This window comes from Pongo abelii, chromosome 13, assembly GCF_028885655.2.
Source record: "Pongo abelii isolate AG06213 chromosome 13, NHGRI_mPonAbe1-v2.0_pri, whole genome shotgun sequence".
NCBI lineage: Eukaryota > Metazoa > Chordata > Mammalia > Primates > Hominidae > Pongo > Pongo abelii.
Genome location: NC_071998.2, coordinates 74,375,741 through 74,390,085, shown reverse-complemented (window position 1 = coordinate 74,390,085; position 14,345 = coordinate 74,375,741). Strand labels below are relative to the sequence as shown.

At 41.6% G+C, this 14,345-nt stretch overlaps 1 protein-coding gene across 15 annotated transcripts in view; it reads left to right on the top strand.

The window, feature by feature from the left end:
* The first annotated feature begins 2,413 nt into the window (after nt 1–2,413).
* Nucleotides 2,414–14,345, top strand: part of KIF27 (kinesin family member 27) — an 88,027-nt gene continuing 76,095 nt past the window's right edge. For 2 of the 15 annotated variants that reach the window (XM_054520105.2, XM_054520095.2), the window contains exons 1-3: nt 2,464–2,572; nt 3,705–3,811; nt 9,044–9,428. In XM_054520105.2, the coding sequence (XP_054376080.2) occupies nt 9,131–9,428 (298 nt within the window). In that variant the 5' untranslated portion in view covers nt 2,464–2,572; nt 3,705–3,811; nt 9,044–9,130. Of the gene's footprint in view, nt 2,573–2,694; nt 3,812–8,387; nt 8,675–9,043; nt 9,429–14,345 lie in introns of those variants that run through there. The other 13 variants (XM_063714259.1, XM_054520096.2, XM_054520101.2 and 10 more) reach the window with 11 other exon arrangements.

Below are 14,345 nucleotides of genomic sequence, written 5' to 3'. Positions count from 1 at the left end.
AATGGAATTAGCTTAGTCCTGCTATAAATCCTAGGGAGGAAGGGTTGGCAATGACTGGCATTCACTTTAGTGTGGGGAACTTAAGTAACTCCTTTTCTCTAACTCTGGACTCAAGACATCAATTTGGGGACAATGGAAAATGCCCCATTCTAATGCTGTTAGGCATTTGCTGACCTCCTCTCTGCAATTGTGTGGCCTCTTGAGAACTTCTGTTGAGACTTCTGGGTATTCCTAGACTTAAATTGTTATGTACTATTAATTATTGAAGCTTTGTCAGCAGACCAGTCTGACTTACCAATTCGCAGTCATGATGTGAGATTTTGTTTGTTTTCAAAGAGTTCTAAAAATGCAACATAATCAATTCAAATCTTAGAATTTAAAAAATTATGTATTATTTATTATTTTTTTGAGGTAGAGTCTCATTCTGTCACCCAGGCTGCAATGCCGTGGTGCAACAACAGCTCACTGCAGCCTTGACTTCCCAGGCTCAAACGATCCTCCCACCTCCGCCTGCAGAGTAACTGGAACTGCAGGCATGCTCGGCCACACCTGGCTAAGTTTTGATTTTTTGAAGGGATGGGGGTCTCATTATGTTGCCCAGGCTGGTCTCGAACTCCTGGGCTCAAGTGATCCTCACAGTTCAGCCTCCCAAAGTGCTGAGATTACAGGTATGAGCCACTGTGCCAGGACTGAATTTTTAAAATTTTAAATAATTCAGTTAAAAGAAAAAAAATAAAAACTATAAATAAAATAGTCAGCTTTTTTTCCCCCACCTTCATTCTTATATTTCATGAGAGAAGGAAGGCTTTTTTAAGATGCTTAGATTGTGCCACTAAAAACAGGAGGCATTAAAGCATTTAAAACTAAGTTGGTAAAGTTAAATATTACCATACGAGCCAGCAATTCCACTCTTAGGTCCGTACCTAAAAGACCTGAAAACAGGCTCGGCGCGGTGGCTCACGCCTATAATCCCAGGACTTTGGGAGGCCAAGGTGGGCGGATCACCCAAGGTCGGGAGTTCGAGCCCAGCCTGACCAACATGGTGAAACCCCGTCTCTACTAAAAATACAGAAAACTTAGCCAGGCGTGGTGGTGGCGCATGCCTGTAATCTCAGCTACTCCAGAGGCTGGGGCAGAAGAATCGCTTGAACCCATGAGGTGGAGCTTGCAGTGAGTCGAGATAGCGCCACTGCACTCCAGCCTGGGCAACAGAGCGAGACTCCATCTCAAAAAAAAAAGGAACTGAAAACAGACATCCAAATATTGTATGTGAATGTCCATAGCAGCATGGAAACAGCCCAAATGTCCACCACCAGCTGATGAATGGATAAACAAAATGTGGTATGTCTATATCCATACAATGGAATATTTTTCAGCCCTAAAAAGTCCTGATAGGGCCGGGCATGGTGGCTCATGCCAGTAATCCGAGCTACTCTGGAGGCTGAGGCAGGAGAATCGCTTGAACCCATGAGGCGGAGGTTGCGTTGAGCCTAGATGGCGCCATTGCATTCCAGCCTGGGCAATAAGAGCGAAACTCCATCTAAAGGGCCGGGCGTGGTGGCTCACGCCTGTAATCCCAGCACTTTGGAAGGCCGAGGCGGGCAGATCACGAGGTCAGGAGATCAAGACCATCCTGGCTAACACAGTGAAACCCCGTCTCTACTAAAAATACAAAAAATTAGCCGGGCGTGGTGGCACGCGCCTGTAACCCCAGCTACTCGGGAGGCTGAGGCAGGAGAATCGCTTGAACCCAGGAGGTGGAGGTTGCAGAGAGCCGAGATCACGCCACTGCACTCCAGCTTGGGCGACGGAGCGCGACTCCGTCTCAAAAAAAAAAAGAAAAGAAGTCCTGATAGATGTGTTACAACATGACCGCATCTTGAAAACATTAAGCAAAAGAAGCTAGACACAAAAGGTCATATACTGAATGATTCCATCAATAATGAAATGCCCAGAATAGGTAAAGCTATCATAGAGTCACAAAGTAGATTAGTGGCTGGCTGGGGCTGTGGGGAGACGGGAACCAGAAGGAATGACTGCTAACTGGTTTGGGGATTTTCTTTTGGGGTTATGAAAATGTTTCTGAACTATATACAGAGGTGATGGTTGCACAACACTGTGAATGCATTAAACGCCACTGAATTGTGAGTTTTAAGATGGTTTATGTTAGGCAAGTTTTACTTAATAAAAATAAAAATAAACTGAATTGGTAGCTAAGATATTGAAACACAGTGTGGAATCGTTCTCACTCATTTCACGAACCTGTGGAAAGATGCTTGCGCTCAGGCCTCACAGACCGGTCCCAGCGCGTTGGTGGGACACAACTCGGGTTTGCAGGCAAGCCCAGGGGCTAGCCCTTTGCGGACTTCCTGGGGACGCAGGACTCCTGCGCGGCGGGATTGGGGGCGTGACCAGGATCGGGGGCGGGGCCAGGACGCGGCGGGAGGCGGGCTTCGCCGGTTGCCAGGAGAACACGCGACAACAAAAGACGCGGGCGGCGGCTGCGCGGTGTGGCAGAGCGAAGTTGAGGAGTCCAGCGCTCGCCGCCAGGGGCCTGGGGTGTCCCGAGCCGGTCAGTGCGCGGCGGGCCTGGCCGGGCGGTGCGGGGAAGTGGGGCGCCCTCCCTTCCGCGGTGCCCGCCCTCCAGCCTGCCGCGCCCGCGCCCCCAGCCCGCCGTTGGGACTAGTAGGCGCCGGCTTGGGGTCGGGGCCTCCGCGGGGAGGGAGCGGAGGGTGGGCGGTTGGGGCGCCAGCGAGGCCTTTGGGGACGTCCGAGGGGTCTGGGGTCGGGGTTGGGAGCCCGGCGAGCGACTAGATGCAGAGCGCCTCTTCCGGAGGAAGTTGGGTCAGCCCTGAGGAGCGGGTCCCGGAGAACACCGATCGACCGGAACGCGGGACCCGGCCCTTCGGAGCGCACTCTGTGTTCGTCTCGTGTCGCTGTACGGCGCGGGGTGCGACGCGAGGGCCACCACCACCGAGCGCTTTGTTTTGTCGCAGGCGTCTTTTTCCCACCGTAGAGATTGAAACTTGGGCGCATTTCCCACCATAGAGGTTGAAACTTGGGCGCGTTTCCCACCGTAGAGGTTGAAACTTGGGCGCATTCAAGCCCGAGAGCTCCCTCCCTCGGAAGCAGGTGACTGTAAAGAGCAAAGCGCCCAGATTCTTTCTTTGAAACACCTTTTAAGTAACACCTTTTAAGTCTCCAGTGTTGAAAATCCTTGTTGTTTGCCCTTCTGTTGTACTCTTTTGTCTTCTTTACGCATTTGGGGCCTTTTCTGAGCTCCGTATGCGATTTACTATCCATCTACTGGGAAGTTTTTTATGAAAATAATTAACAAACCACACATTTAAGACAACCACTGCTTTCTGGGAAATCAAGGGTACGGGATGGCAACGGTTTTTGGAGACACTCATTCCTGACCAGTGACATGACATGAGGGATTCAATATTTCTCTTGCCTTTGCTCAGATTTCAAAAACCCATTGAGTATACTTAAATACGACCAGCCAATCAGATTTCGCCTTTTTTTTTTATCATATATTGGCGACATAATACGTATGTTTCTGATGACTATAATTGATCAGAATCTGAAGTATAAGTGCTATGGATTGTGTAAAAACTTTATTTCTTGTATATTGATGTTTTACAAGCCCTATGTTTGTAGACCATTATTATTGTTTGTTTGTTTGTTTTGTTTTGAGACAGGGTCTCGCGCTGTTACTCAGGCTGGAGTGCAATGGCACCCTGCAGCCTCAACCTCCCGGGCTCAAGCGATCCTCCAACCTCAGCCTCCCAAGTAGCTGGGACTACAGGTGCGTCACCACAGCCTGGCTCATTCTTGTATTTTTAGTAGAGACAGGGTTTCACCATGTTGCCCAGGCTGGTCTGGAACTCGTGGGCTGAAGCTATCCACCTGCCTCGGCCTCCCATAGTGCTGGGATTACAGGCGTGAACCACCGTGCCCGGCTCCATTATTATTATTTTTTTAATGCTTAGAATAAGTTTCAGTTGCCTTTATAACCAAATTGTTTATAGATATTACCATTAAAAACCCCAAGAAATGAGGCTGGGCACGGTGGCTCACATCTGTAATCCCAGTACCTTGGGAGGCCGAGGCGGGCGGATCTCTTCAGCCCAGGAAGTCGAGACCAGCCTGGGCAACATGGTGAAACCCCGTTTCTACTAAAAATACAAGAATTAGCCGGGCGCAGTGCCCGTAATCCCAGCTGCTTTGGAGGCTGAGGCACGAGAATCGCTTGAACCAGGAGGCGGAGGCTGCAGTGAGCCGAGATGGTGCCGCTGCGCTCCAGCCTGGGTGACAGAGCCAGACCTTGTCTCAAAAACAAAACAAAAAAAACCCCAACAAATGAGAATATCCCAATTTGGCATTTTTTATTAGCAAATTCATTGGAAGCACTTAGGTTTGGCTTAACATAGTCCACGAGTTTTGCTTTAATTTGATGGCATACAAAGAAATAAACTAATCTGTATGGTAACTTCAAATGTTGGTCTTCAGAGACATTTGGAAGAATTAACTCAGCATTCCTGTGTTGGAAAAGTTTCCAGTACCAAATGATTGTAGAGTTCTTTAAGATCCAAGAAAGGATTTATCAAACACATGAGCATTTTTTTTTTCCAGTGTAAAATTCATTAGAATGATTTAAAAACTGCTAAGGTTAGGTGTATCTCTTTGTTTTAGCCATTAAAGATAGTTTGTTGACTCTGTTTTGGGATTTTACAGCCCAAGGGACCTGATTTTTTTTATTCTCAGTGGGCTTTTAGAAGAGTGATGTAAATGTTTTTTGTTGTCATCCTCTTCATGCCATCTATTCACAGAATTACAAATGCAGAGTACCATTGCAGAGCTTTGTTTTATTTTGTTTTGTTTTTGACAGGGTCTCGACCCTTTCAGGATCAAGGGATCCTCTCGCTTCAGCCTCCTGAGTAGCTGGGACTACAGGCGCACGCCACCATGCCTGCCTAATTTTTTGATTTTTTGTAGAGACAGGGTTTCTCCATGTGGCCCAGGCTGGTCTCAAACTCCTGGGCTCAAGTGATCCACCCGCCCTGGCCTCCCAAAGTGCTGGGATTACAGATGTGAACTACCGTGCTGGGCCACGGTTTTTTTTTTTCAAGGGTAGTGAATATTATCAATTCACTGTTATTAGTGTTATTAATAAAATGTTATTTCAGTCTAGTTGTCTGTGTTACTTAATGGTAATCTTCAAGACTCAGCAGCTTCTCCAAAGAACCTAGCCTCACCTCAAACTCATTACTTTTCATCATCTGCACTTAAACATTGTCATAGATTACTTGTTAAATTTAGTATAAGCTTTGTCCTTCCCAAACTGAACATTTGTATATAAGTTTTTATGCAAACACAATGTTTTCATTTCTCTTGGGAGTGGAATTGCTGGATCAAGTGATGGAGTGGAATTGCTGGGTCAAGAGGTAACTGTATGTTTAACTTTTTGCAGAAATGTCAATCTGTTTTCCAAAGTGGCTGTACCATTTTACCTTCCCACCAATAATGTATGAGGGTTCTAATTTCTTTATACCCTGCCAACACTTATGATCTATCTTTTTTATTATAGCAGTGCTAGTGGATGTGGATTGGTATCTCATTGTAGTTGTTGTTTGTTTGTTTGAGACAGTCTTGGTGTATCGCCCAGGCTGGAGTGCAGTGGTTCGATCTCAGCTCACTGCAACCTCTGATTCCTGGGTTCAAGCAATTCTCCTGCCTCAGCTTCCCTAGTAGCTGGGATTATAGGCGCCCACCACCATGCCCGTCTAATTTTTGTATTTTTAGTAAAGACGGGGTTTCACCATGTTGTCCAGGCTGGTCTCGAACTCTTGACCTCAAGTGATCCTCCCACCTCGGCCTCCCAAAATGGTGGGATTACAGGTTTGAGCCACTGCGCCTGGCTAACTTTTGTATTTTAGGTAGAGATGGGGTTACACCATGTTGTCCAGGCTGGTCTTGAACTCCTGACCTCAGGTCATCCTCCCACCTCAGTCTCCTAAAATTCTGGGATTACAGGCATGAGCCACTGCGCACTTGGCCTCTCATTGTGGTTTTGATTGCATTTTCCTGTTAGCTAATGATGGTGAGCATCTTTTCATGTGCTCATTATTCATTTGTATATCTTCTTTGAAGAACTGCCTTTTCAGATGCTTTGCCTATTTAAAATTTTTAAAGAACTTTTTGTTATAATATTTATATATTCTAGTTGCAAGTTCCTTGTTAGATATATGTCTTGCAAATATTTTCTCCCATTCAGTGAGTTGTCTTTTCACTTTCTTGGTAGTTTCCTTTGAGGCACAAAGTTTTTAATTTTGATGTCGTTTTTCCTTCCCTCCCTCCCTCCTCTCCCTCCCCGTCCCACCCTCCCCCAATTTCTCTCGTTCTCTCTTTCTCTCTCTCTTTGAGACAAGTTCTTGCTTTGCTGTCCACGTTATAGTGTTGTCCACGTTATAGTGCAGTGGTGCAGATACAGCTCACTGTAACCTCCGGCTGCTGGGTTCAAGCCAATCTCCCGCCTTAGCTTCCCGAGTAGCTGAGACCACAGGTGCATACTACCATGCTGAGCTGATTGAAAAAAAAAATTTCTTTGTAGACATGGCGTCTCACTATGTTGCCCAGGCTGGGTCTTACTTATTTTTTAATCTATACTTCATCTTTATTTTTTGCTTTTATTATTATTTTTGATTGACACAATCATTGTACATATTTATGGGGTACATTGTGGTTTTTCAGTACATGTATACAATGTGTAGTGTTCAAATTGGTATTTTTTATTTTATTGCTTTTGGTGTCATATCTGAGAAATGATTGCCAAATTCAAGGTCATAAAGAGTTACTCCTGTCTTTTAAGAGTTTTGTAGTTTTACTTCTTATGTTTAGGTCTATGATCCATTTTTGGTTAACTTTTCTATATGACATGAGGTAGGGAGTCCAACTTCATTATTTTATCCATTGTCCCAGTGCCATTTGTTGAAAAGACTATTCTTATACTTCAGTTGAATTGTCTTGGCACCTTTGTTGAAAATCAATTGTCCATAAATGTGAGGGTTTATTTCTGGATTCTCAATTCTATTCTGTTGATCTATATGTCTGTCCTTATGCCAGTACCACACTATCATGATTACTGTTGTTTGGTTTTGAAATTGGGAAAGTGTGAGTCCTCTTACTTTGTTCTTTTTCAATATTGTTTTGGTTATTCTGTGTCTCTTGAGTTTTTCTGTGATTTTAGGATCAGCTTGTCAATTTCTGCAACTAAGTCAGCTGAGATTTTGATAGGTATTGCATTGAGTCTGTAGATCAATTTGGGGAATATTGACATATTAATATATCTTTCAATTCATAAACATGAGATGTTTTTTCATTTATGTACATCTTGTGCTTTCTTCTAACAGTATTTTATAGTTTTCAGACTATATGTTTTACACATCTTTTGTTAAATTTATTTCTAAGTATTTTATTCTTTTTGATGCTATTGTAAATGGAATTGTTTTTTAAATTTATTTTTAAGAGTGTTCTGCCACAGGAAGGGGAACATCACACATCGCGGCCTGTTGTGGGGTGGGGGAAGGGGGGAGGAATAGCATTAGGAGATATACCTAATGTAAATGACAAGTTAATGGGTGCAGCACACCAACATGGCACATGTATACATATGTAACAAACCTGCACGTTGTGCACATGTACCCTAGAACTTAAAGTATAATAAAATATATATATATTTTTTAAAAAAAGAGTGTTCTGCCAGGCGCGGTGGCTCACGCCTGTAATCCCAGCCCTTTGGGAGGCCGAGACAGGCGCATCACAAGGTCAGGAGATCGAGACCGTTCTGGCTAACACGGTGAAACCCCATGTCTACTAAAAATAGAAAAAATTAGCCAGGCATAGTGGCGGGTGCCTGTAGTCCCAGCTACTCCGGAGGCTGAGGCAGGAGAATGGCGTGAACCCGGGAGGCGGAGCTTGCAGTGAGCCCAGATCGCGCCACTGCACTCCAGCCTGGGCGACAGAGCGAGACTCCGTCTCAAAAAAAAAAAAGTGTTCATTGTAAATGTAGTTACCAATTATTTATTTATATATATTTTTAGCCAGGAAACTACAGCCAACAATTTAATTTTTAATTTATTAATTCTAGCAGAGATCTTCAGAAATAAGTACAACATAATATTTAGAAGTAGAAAAAGCAGTTTTTCTGTTAGTTTTGATTATTTTTGAATAAAAATTTAGTTTTAAATTTATACTGACTTATTGAAATTCTTAAAACTATTTTCATGGATTTATTTCTAATAATTGTGGCAAAGAGGAGATGCTATTTTTCAATGCATAGCTATAAAATCTAGTACTAATGTTTGTTTTTAACACATGTACAGGCTGGGCGCGGTGGCTCACGCCTGTAATCCCGGCACTTGGGAGGCCGAGGCGGGCGGGTCACCTGAGGTTCGGAGTTTGAGACCAGCCTGGCGAATATGGCGAAACCCTGTCTCTACTAAAAATACAAAAATTAGCCGGGCGTGGTGGCGGGCGCCTGTAACCCCAGCTACTCGAGAAGCCTGAGGCAGGAGAATCACTTGAACCTGGTAGGCAGAGGTTGCAGAGAGCCGAGATCTCACCACTGTGTTCCAGCCTAGACTCCATCCCAAAAAACAAACAAAAAAATGTGTGTACAGTTCCTTACTTATCTCCTTGCCTTAATTTTCTAACTCCCTGGTTATTTAACATTTAGATTAATGAACTGGGAAACATTATAACTGTAGAAATAAAGGCACAATGGAATCCCATGTACTTACCACCTAGCTTCATCATTTATCAACTCATGGACCCCACACCTAGATTATTTTGAAGCAAACCCAAGACATACTATTTTGTCTACAAATTTACGATGTATTTTACAAGACAGGTTTACTCTTTGTAACTATGTTGTATTGGAACAAAATCTGTTCTAATTGACTTTGCTTTAGAAGGTCGTTAGTTTATTGGGATACAAGGAATCAGTAATTAAAATTTGCTTTTTATTTTTGATACACAGGAATCCAGATCTTACATAAGATGGAAGTCTCTCACACTAGATACTGAACATTAAATAGAAAATCTATTTAGTAAAATCTAAGTTGCCATGGAAGAAATACCAGTAAAAGTTGCTGTAAGAATTAGACCTCTGCTTTGCAAAGAAGTTCTTCATAATCATCAAGTTTGTGTGAGAGTTATTCCAAACAGCCAGCAAGTTATCATTGGGAGAGATAGAGTCTTCACTTTTGATTTTGTTTTTGGCAAAAATTCCACTCAAGATGAAGTTTATAATACATGTATAAAGCCCCTAGTGTTGTCACTCATTGAGGGCTATAATGCAACTGTTTTTGCCTATGGACAAACTGGATCTGGGAAGACATACACCATTGGAGGAGGCCATATTGGTAAGATTCTCATACTCTGACTTTTATTTGTGACGCTACAAAGAAGCTAAAATATGACCAATACCTGACACATGGTAGGTGTTTAGCATATTGATTGAATAGTGAAGGAATGAATAATATAATCAAATGTGATAATAAGATCATCATCTTTGAAAGATTTGTTTTTAAATATTGAAGTTTCATTAAGCAATCTAACTTAGGATTATATTTGCTTGAGGAAAGAAGTTTAAAATAGTTTTCAGTGGTCAGCCCTTGTTATTTTGAACAGAATTTAAAATAGAGATAAATGAGTTAACATGATCAGATTTTGCATTCTTTAACAAGCCAGTTGTAAATATTAAGAGTCCCACAATCAGGACTTAGGGACCGTAGGAAAAATTTATTATGTAAAGTATCTTTTTTTTTCATATTCTAGCCAGATTTCTTTTTTAAATTCTGAATAGGACATAATTTCTCCTGCTTATAATTATAGTTTGGAAAAGATGGAATCATAGGATCTCATGTAGAGCTGAAGGGAACCTTGGAAATCATTTTAGTTAAGTGTCTGGTAATAGAGTAGGGGAATTGACAGCCAAGTCCTCTGTTAAGATTGTTTACTGTATTTATATTTTTCCACTAAAAGCAAACTTTTGAGTAGTGCACATATGCATCATTGTCTAAAGTTTTAGTTAGTATTCTCTGTATGAATAGTGGCTCTCAATATTTTTCTATTTTCATATTTCACAAATGTAAAATATATGGCTTTCAGAAACTTTTATCTAGCTGTTCAGATATGAGCTGAAACAATAAAAAAAAAAATTTAAAAAAGAAACTTCTCTCATTACATGGCATGGATGGGAGGTGGCTCAGAGGGTGGTTGTGTAGTTTCAGGAAATCTTTATTCCAAAGATTAAAATGGAGAAGCCTTAAGAGGCCAATACTCTCCAACTAAAAGAAAAAAATCTGTATATTCTGCAGGATTAGGAGATCACAGATACTAGATTGTTTCAGCGTCTTACAATAAAAAGAATTCAGTTTTTCTAGTGTAAATTGTGGCTTTTAGGATTGTAGGGTTTTTTTTTTTTTGATTGGCAAATGTTTTATAATCCTAATGACCCATTATGTGCTTTATACCAATAGGAGTTATAAATGTTCAGATGCTGGTGACTTAATTATAGCTATACTTTTTTTTTATTATTAAGAGACCATGAGTACTATTTTAATTTTGTAAGGGAAAAAGTTATTGAAGTTATCTATTGCTCTAAAATTCCCTCTATCAGAAGAAATAGAGGACCATTAAGAACATTTTGGATGGTGTTTTCTTTCTACTTTTTTAAAATTAAAATTAATTTTTTAAAATTAAAGAAATATTTATTATAAGAAGGATTGCAAGGGATGCATAAGAAATTAAACAAGTGACAGCTCCTCTCACCCCAAAGAAATAAGTTTGATGCATATTACTCACTTGTGTAGTTTTTTGGGTTTTTGTTTGTTTAATAAGATATTATACCTGTGATTCTGTAACTTTCTTTTTGCATTTAACAATGTAAAATATCATTTCAGACCAGGCGCGGTGGCTCACGCCTGTAATCCCAGCACTTTGGGAGGCCGAGGCAGGCAGATCACTTGAGGCCAGGAGTTTGAGACCAGCCTGGTCAACATTGATGAAACCCTGTCTCTACTAAAAATACAGAAATTAGCTGGGCGTCATGGCACATGCCTCTAATCCCAGCTACTTGGGAGGCTGAGGCAGAGAATCGCTTGAACCTGGGAGGCAGAGGCTACAGTGAGCCAAGATCGTGCCACTGCACTCCAGCCTGGGCAACAGACCTAGACTCTGTCTCAAAAAGAAAAAAAAAAAAGTTGGATTTATTTTTTGGTGTTTTAGTGAGCATTTTCTGTTTCCCAGAATGTCTGTATAGGACACCAATTCTGGATCAGCTTTTTGATTATTGACCATGCAAATAATGTTTTCTTTTTCCCCCTCCAGTGAATATTTATTGAGCATCTGCAGTGTCTAGGTTACCGTGCTAGGCACTAGGGCAGAATGAAACTGTCTTATTTTAAAATGTATTTTCCTTTATTTTAAAAATCTTTTTCTAGAGACAGTTTCACTTTGTTTTTTGTTTTTGATTTTGCTTTGAGATAGGGCCTTGCTCTGTCACCCTGGCTGGAGTGCAGTGGCACAGTCACAGCTCACTGCAGCCTCAACCTTCTGGGCTTAAGAGATTCTTCCACCTTGGCCTCCTAAGTATCTGGGACTACAGGGGCATATCACCACTCCCAACTAATTTTTTTTTTTTTAATTTTTTGCAGAGACAGGGTTTTGCCATGTTGTCTAGGCTGGTCTTGAACACCTGAGATCAAGTGATCCGCCCTGCCTCAGTCTCCCAAAGTGCTGGGATTACAGGCGTGAACCACCACGCCTGGCTTTATTTTTAAATATGATGCTTATGTAGCTAATATTCATTTTCCTGCTTTTCAGAACGTTGGAATTACCTTTACAAAGTTTCCAAAAACTTTTGTGTACTCTTTAAATACCATATAATAGCTAAATGAGAGTTGTTGAGGTATAAAACTTTGCAGGTTTTCTTTTGGAAATGGTTTATTTCAGGAATATAAGACTAACATTGCAAATTTTATATTTAAGTTATCAAAATACATATTGGAGCTTTATCATAAATATTTGAAATTAAGCTTTTTGATACGTCTTCTAAATTGTGCTTTGTTATCTATAGATGTGGGGAATAACTGAACTATTTCTGGTCAATTATTTATTCTGGATAATCAAGATTGCTTATCTATACTACAGTTTGAAAGGTTTAGATATTTCCTACAGGCTAGTTCCTATAAGCTCTTAAAAGGGAATCTTCCTTTGTACTGTTAGAAGAAAACCCGCAACTTACTTTACTTGCCACATGATGGCAGTCTTGCCTCTTAAATTAGGGGAAAGGCAGCTATCGAAGTTAATGGAAACTCAGATTTTCAGAATGATTGTTACCAAAAACCTAAACTTTGGTAATCTTCAACTTGGAAGCAAGTTGTTTTTAAGTTTCATTTGTAAGTCAACTCTTTGTTGCTTGGAATACATTTTCCATGGAACAATGCTAAAAATGATGGGCAGTTTTCTAAATTAGCCTACAGAAACTTTTAAAGTCTCAGTTTTTCCGTCCGCTTATTTTAAATTTTATCTCATACACTTTTTTTTTTTACTATTTTTACAATTGTAATAAAGTACATATAAATATAAAGATCACCAAAGTTACCATTTTAACTACTTTCAAGTGTAGAGTTCTGCAGCATCAAATATACTAATTGTTAATGCAATAATAACCAGTATTTCCAAGTTTTCATCACCGAAACAGAAGCTATGTACCCATTAAGCAGTAGCTCTCCCCACATTCTCTGATAATCCCTGATTTACTTTCTGTCTCTTTTAGTTTGCCTATTCTAGATATTTCATATAAGTGGAGGCCGGGCGTGGTGGCTCACTTCTGTAATCCCAGTACTTTGGGAGGATCACCTGAGCTCAGGAGTTTGAGATCAGCCTGGGCAACATGGTGAAACCCCATCTCTAGTATAAATACAAAACAATCAGTCAGGCTTGGTGGTGCGCGCGTGTAATCCCAGCTACTGAAGGCTGAGGCGGGAGAATCACTTAAACCTGGGAGGCAGAGGTTGCCGTGAGCTGAGATCGTGCCACTGCACTCCAGTGTGGGCAACAGAGCAAGACTCTGTCTCAGAGAACAAAACAAAACCAAACACATAAAAGTGGGCCGGGCGCGGTGGCTCACGCCTGTAAGCTCAGCACTTTGGGAGGTCGAGGTGGGTGGATCATGAGGTCAGAAAATCGAGATCATCCTAGCCAACATGGTGAAACCCCATCTCTACTAAAAATACAAAAATTAGCCGTGTGTGGTGGTGGGCGCCTGTAGTCCCAGCTACTCAGGAGACTGAGGCAGGAGAATCGCTTGAACCCAGGAGGTGAAGGTTGCAGTGAGCCAAGATCGCACCACTGCACTCCTGAGCAACATAGTGAGAGCTTGTCTCTACAAAAAACAACAGAAAAAGTAGCTTGATGTGGTGGCACATGCCTGTAGTCCCAGCTACTTCAGAGGCTGAGGTGGGAGGATCGCCTGAGCCCGGGAGGCTGCAGTGAGCCATGATTGTGCCACTGTACTCCAGCCTGGGTGACACAGTGAAACCCTGTCTCAAAAAAGAAAAAGAAAAGAAAAAAAGAAGTGGAATCATACAGTATTTTTCCTTCTGTGTCTAGCTTCTCTCTCTTAGCATGTTATGTCACCTATCAGAACTTCATTCCTTTTTCCAAGAACATTCCATTGTATGTATATACTGTGTTTTATTGATCCATTCTTCTTTTGATGGACATTTGGTTTGCTTCCCCCTTGTAGCTCCTGTAAATAATGTTGCTGTGAACACCGATGTAGAAGTGTATCTGTTTGAGTCCCTCCTACGCCTATTTGTAAAGCTGCTCTAACTCCTTTTTGAAACAAGTGGGAGCAGAAATAAGTGTTTACTCATGATATTATGGTACTGGTCTGTGTTCTGGTTTGTAGAGGCTGTGGGCTTAGATAGTGCTGGAGGAGAAGAGGTGTAGAGATGTTTCCTTCCTCATTCTTGAACTGAGGGTCTAGGCCTGGGCATAACTGGCCTTTCTGCACCTGTCTTCTGCAAACATTCTCTGTCGCCATCAACTCTGGCTTACGTCCCTGTCTTTTCTTATCATCCCTTTCTACTCTCAAGCTCCTTGCACCTTTTCACCCCATCCAGAAATCTCAGAACAGATACACTTGGTGACGTGAAGAAATATGATACAAGAATTTTTTTTAAAAAACATTCTTGCCAACATAAATGAATTGTGCTCCAGTGATTGGGATTCCACCCAGACCATAATAAATGATCTAAAGAGAAAGATAT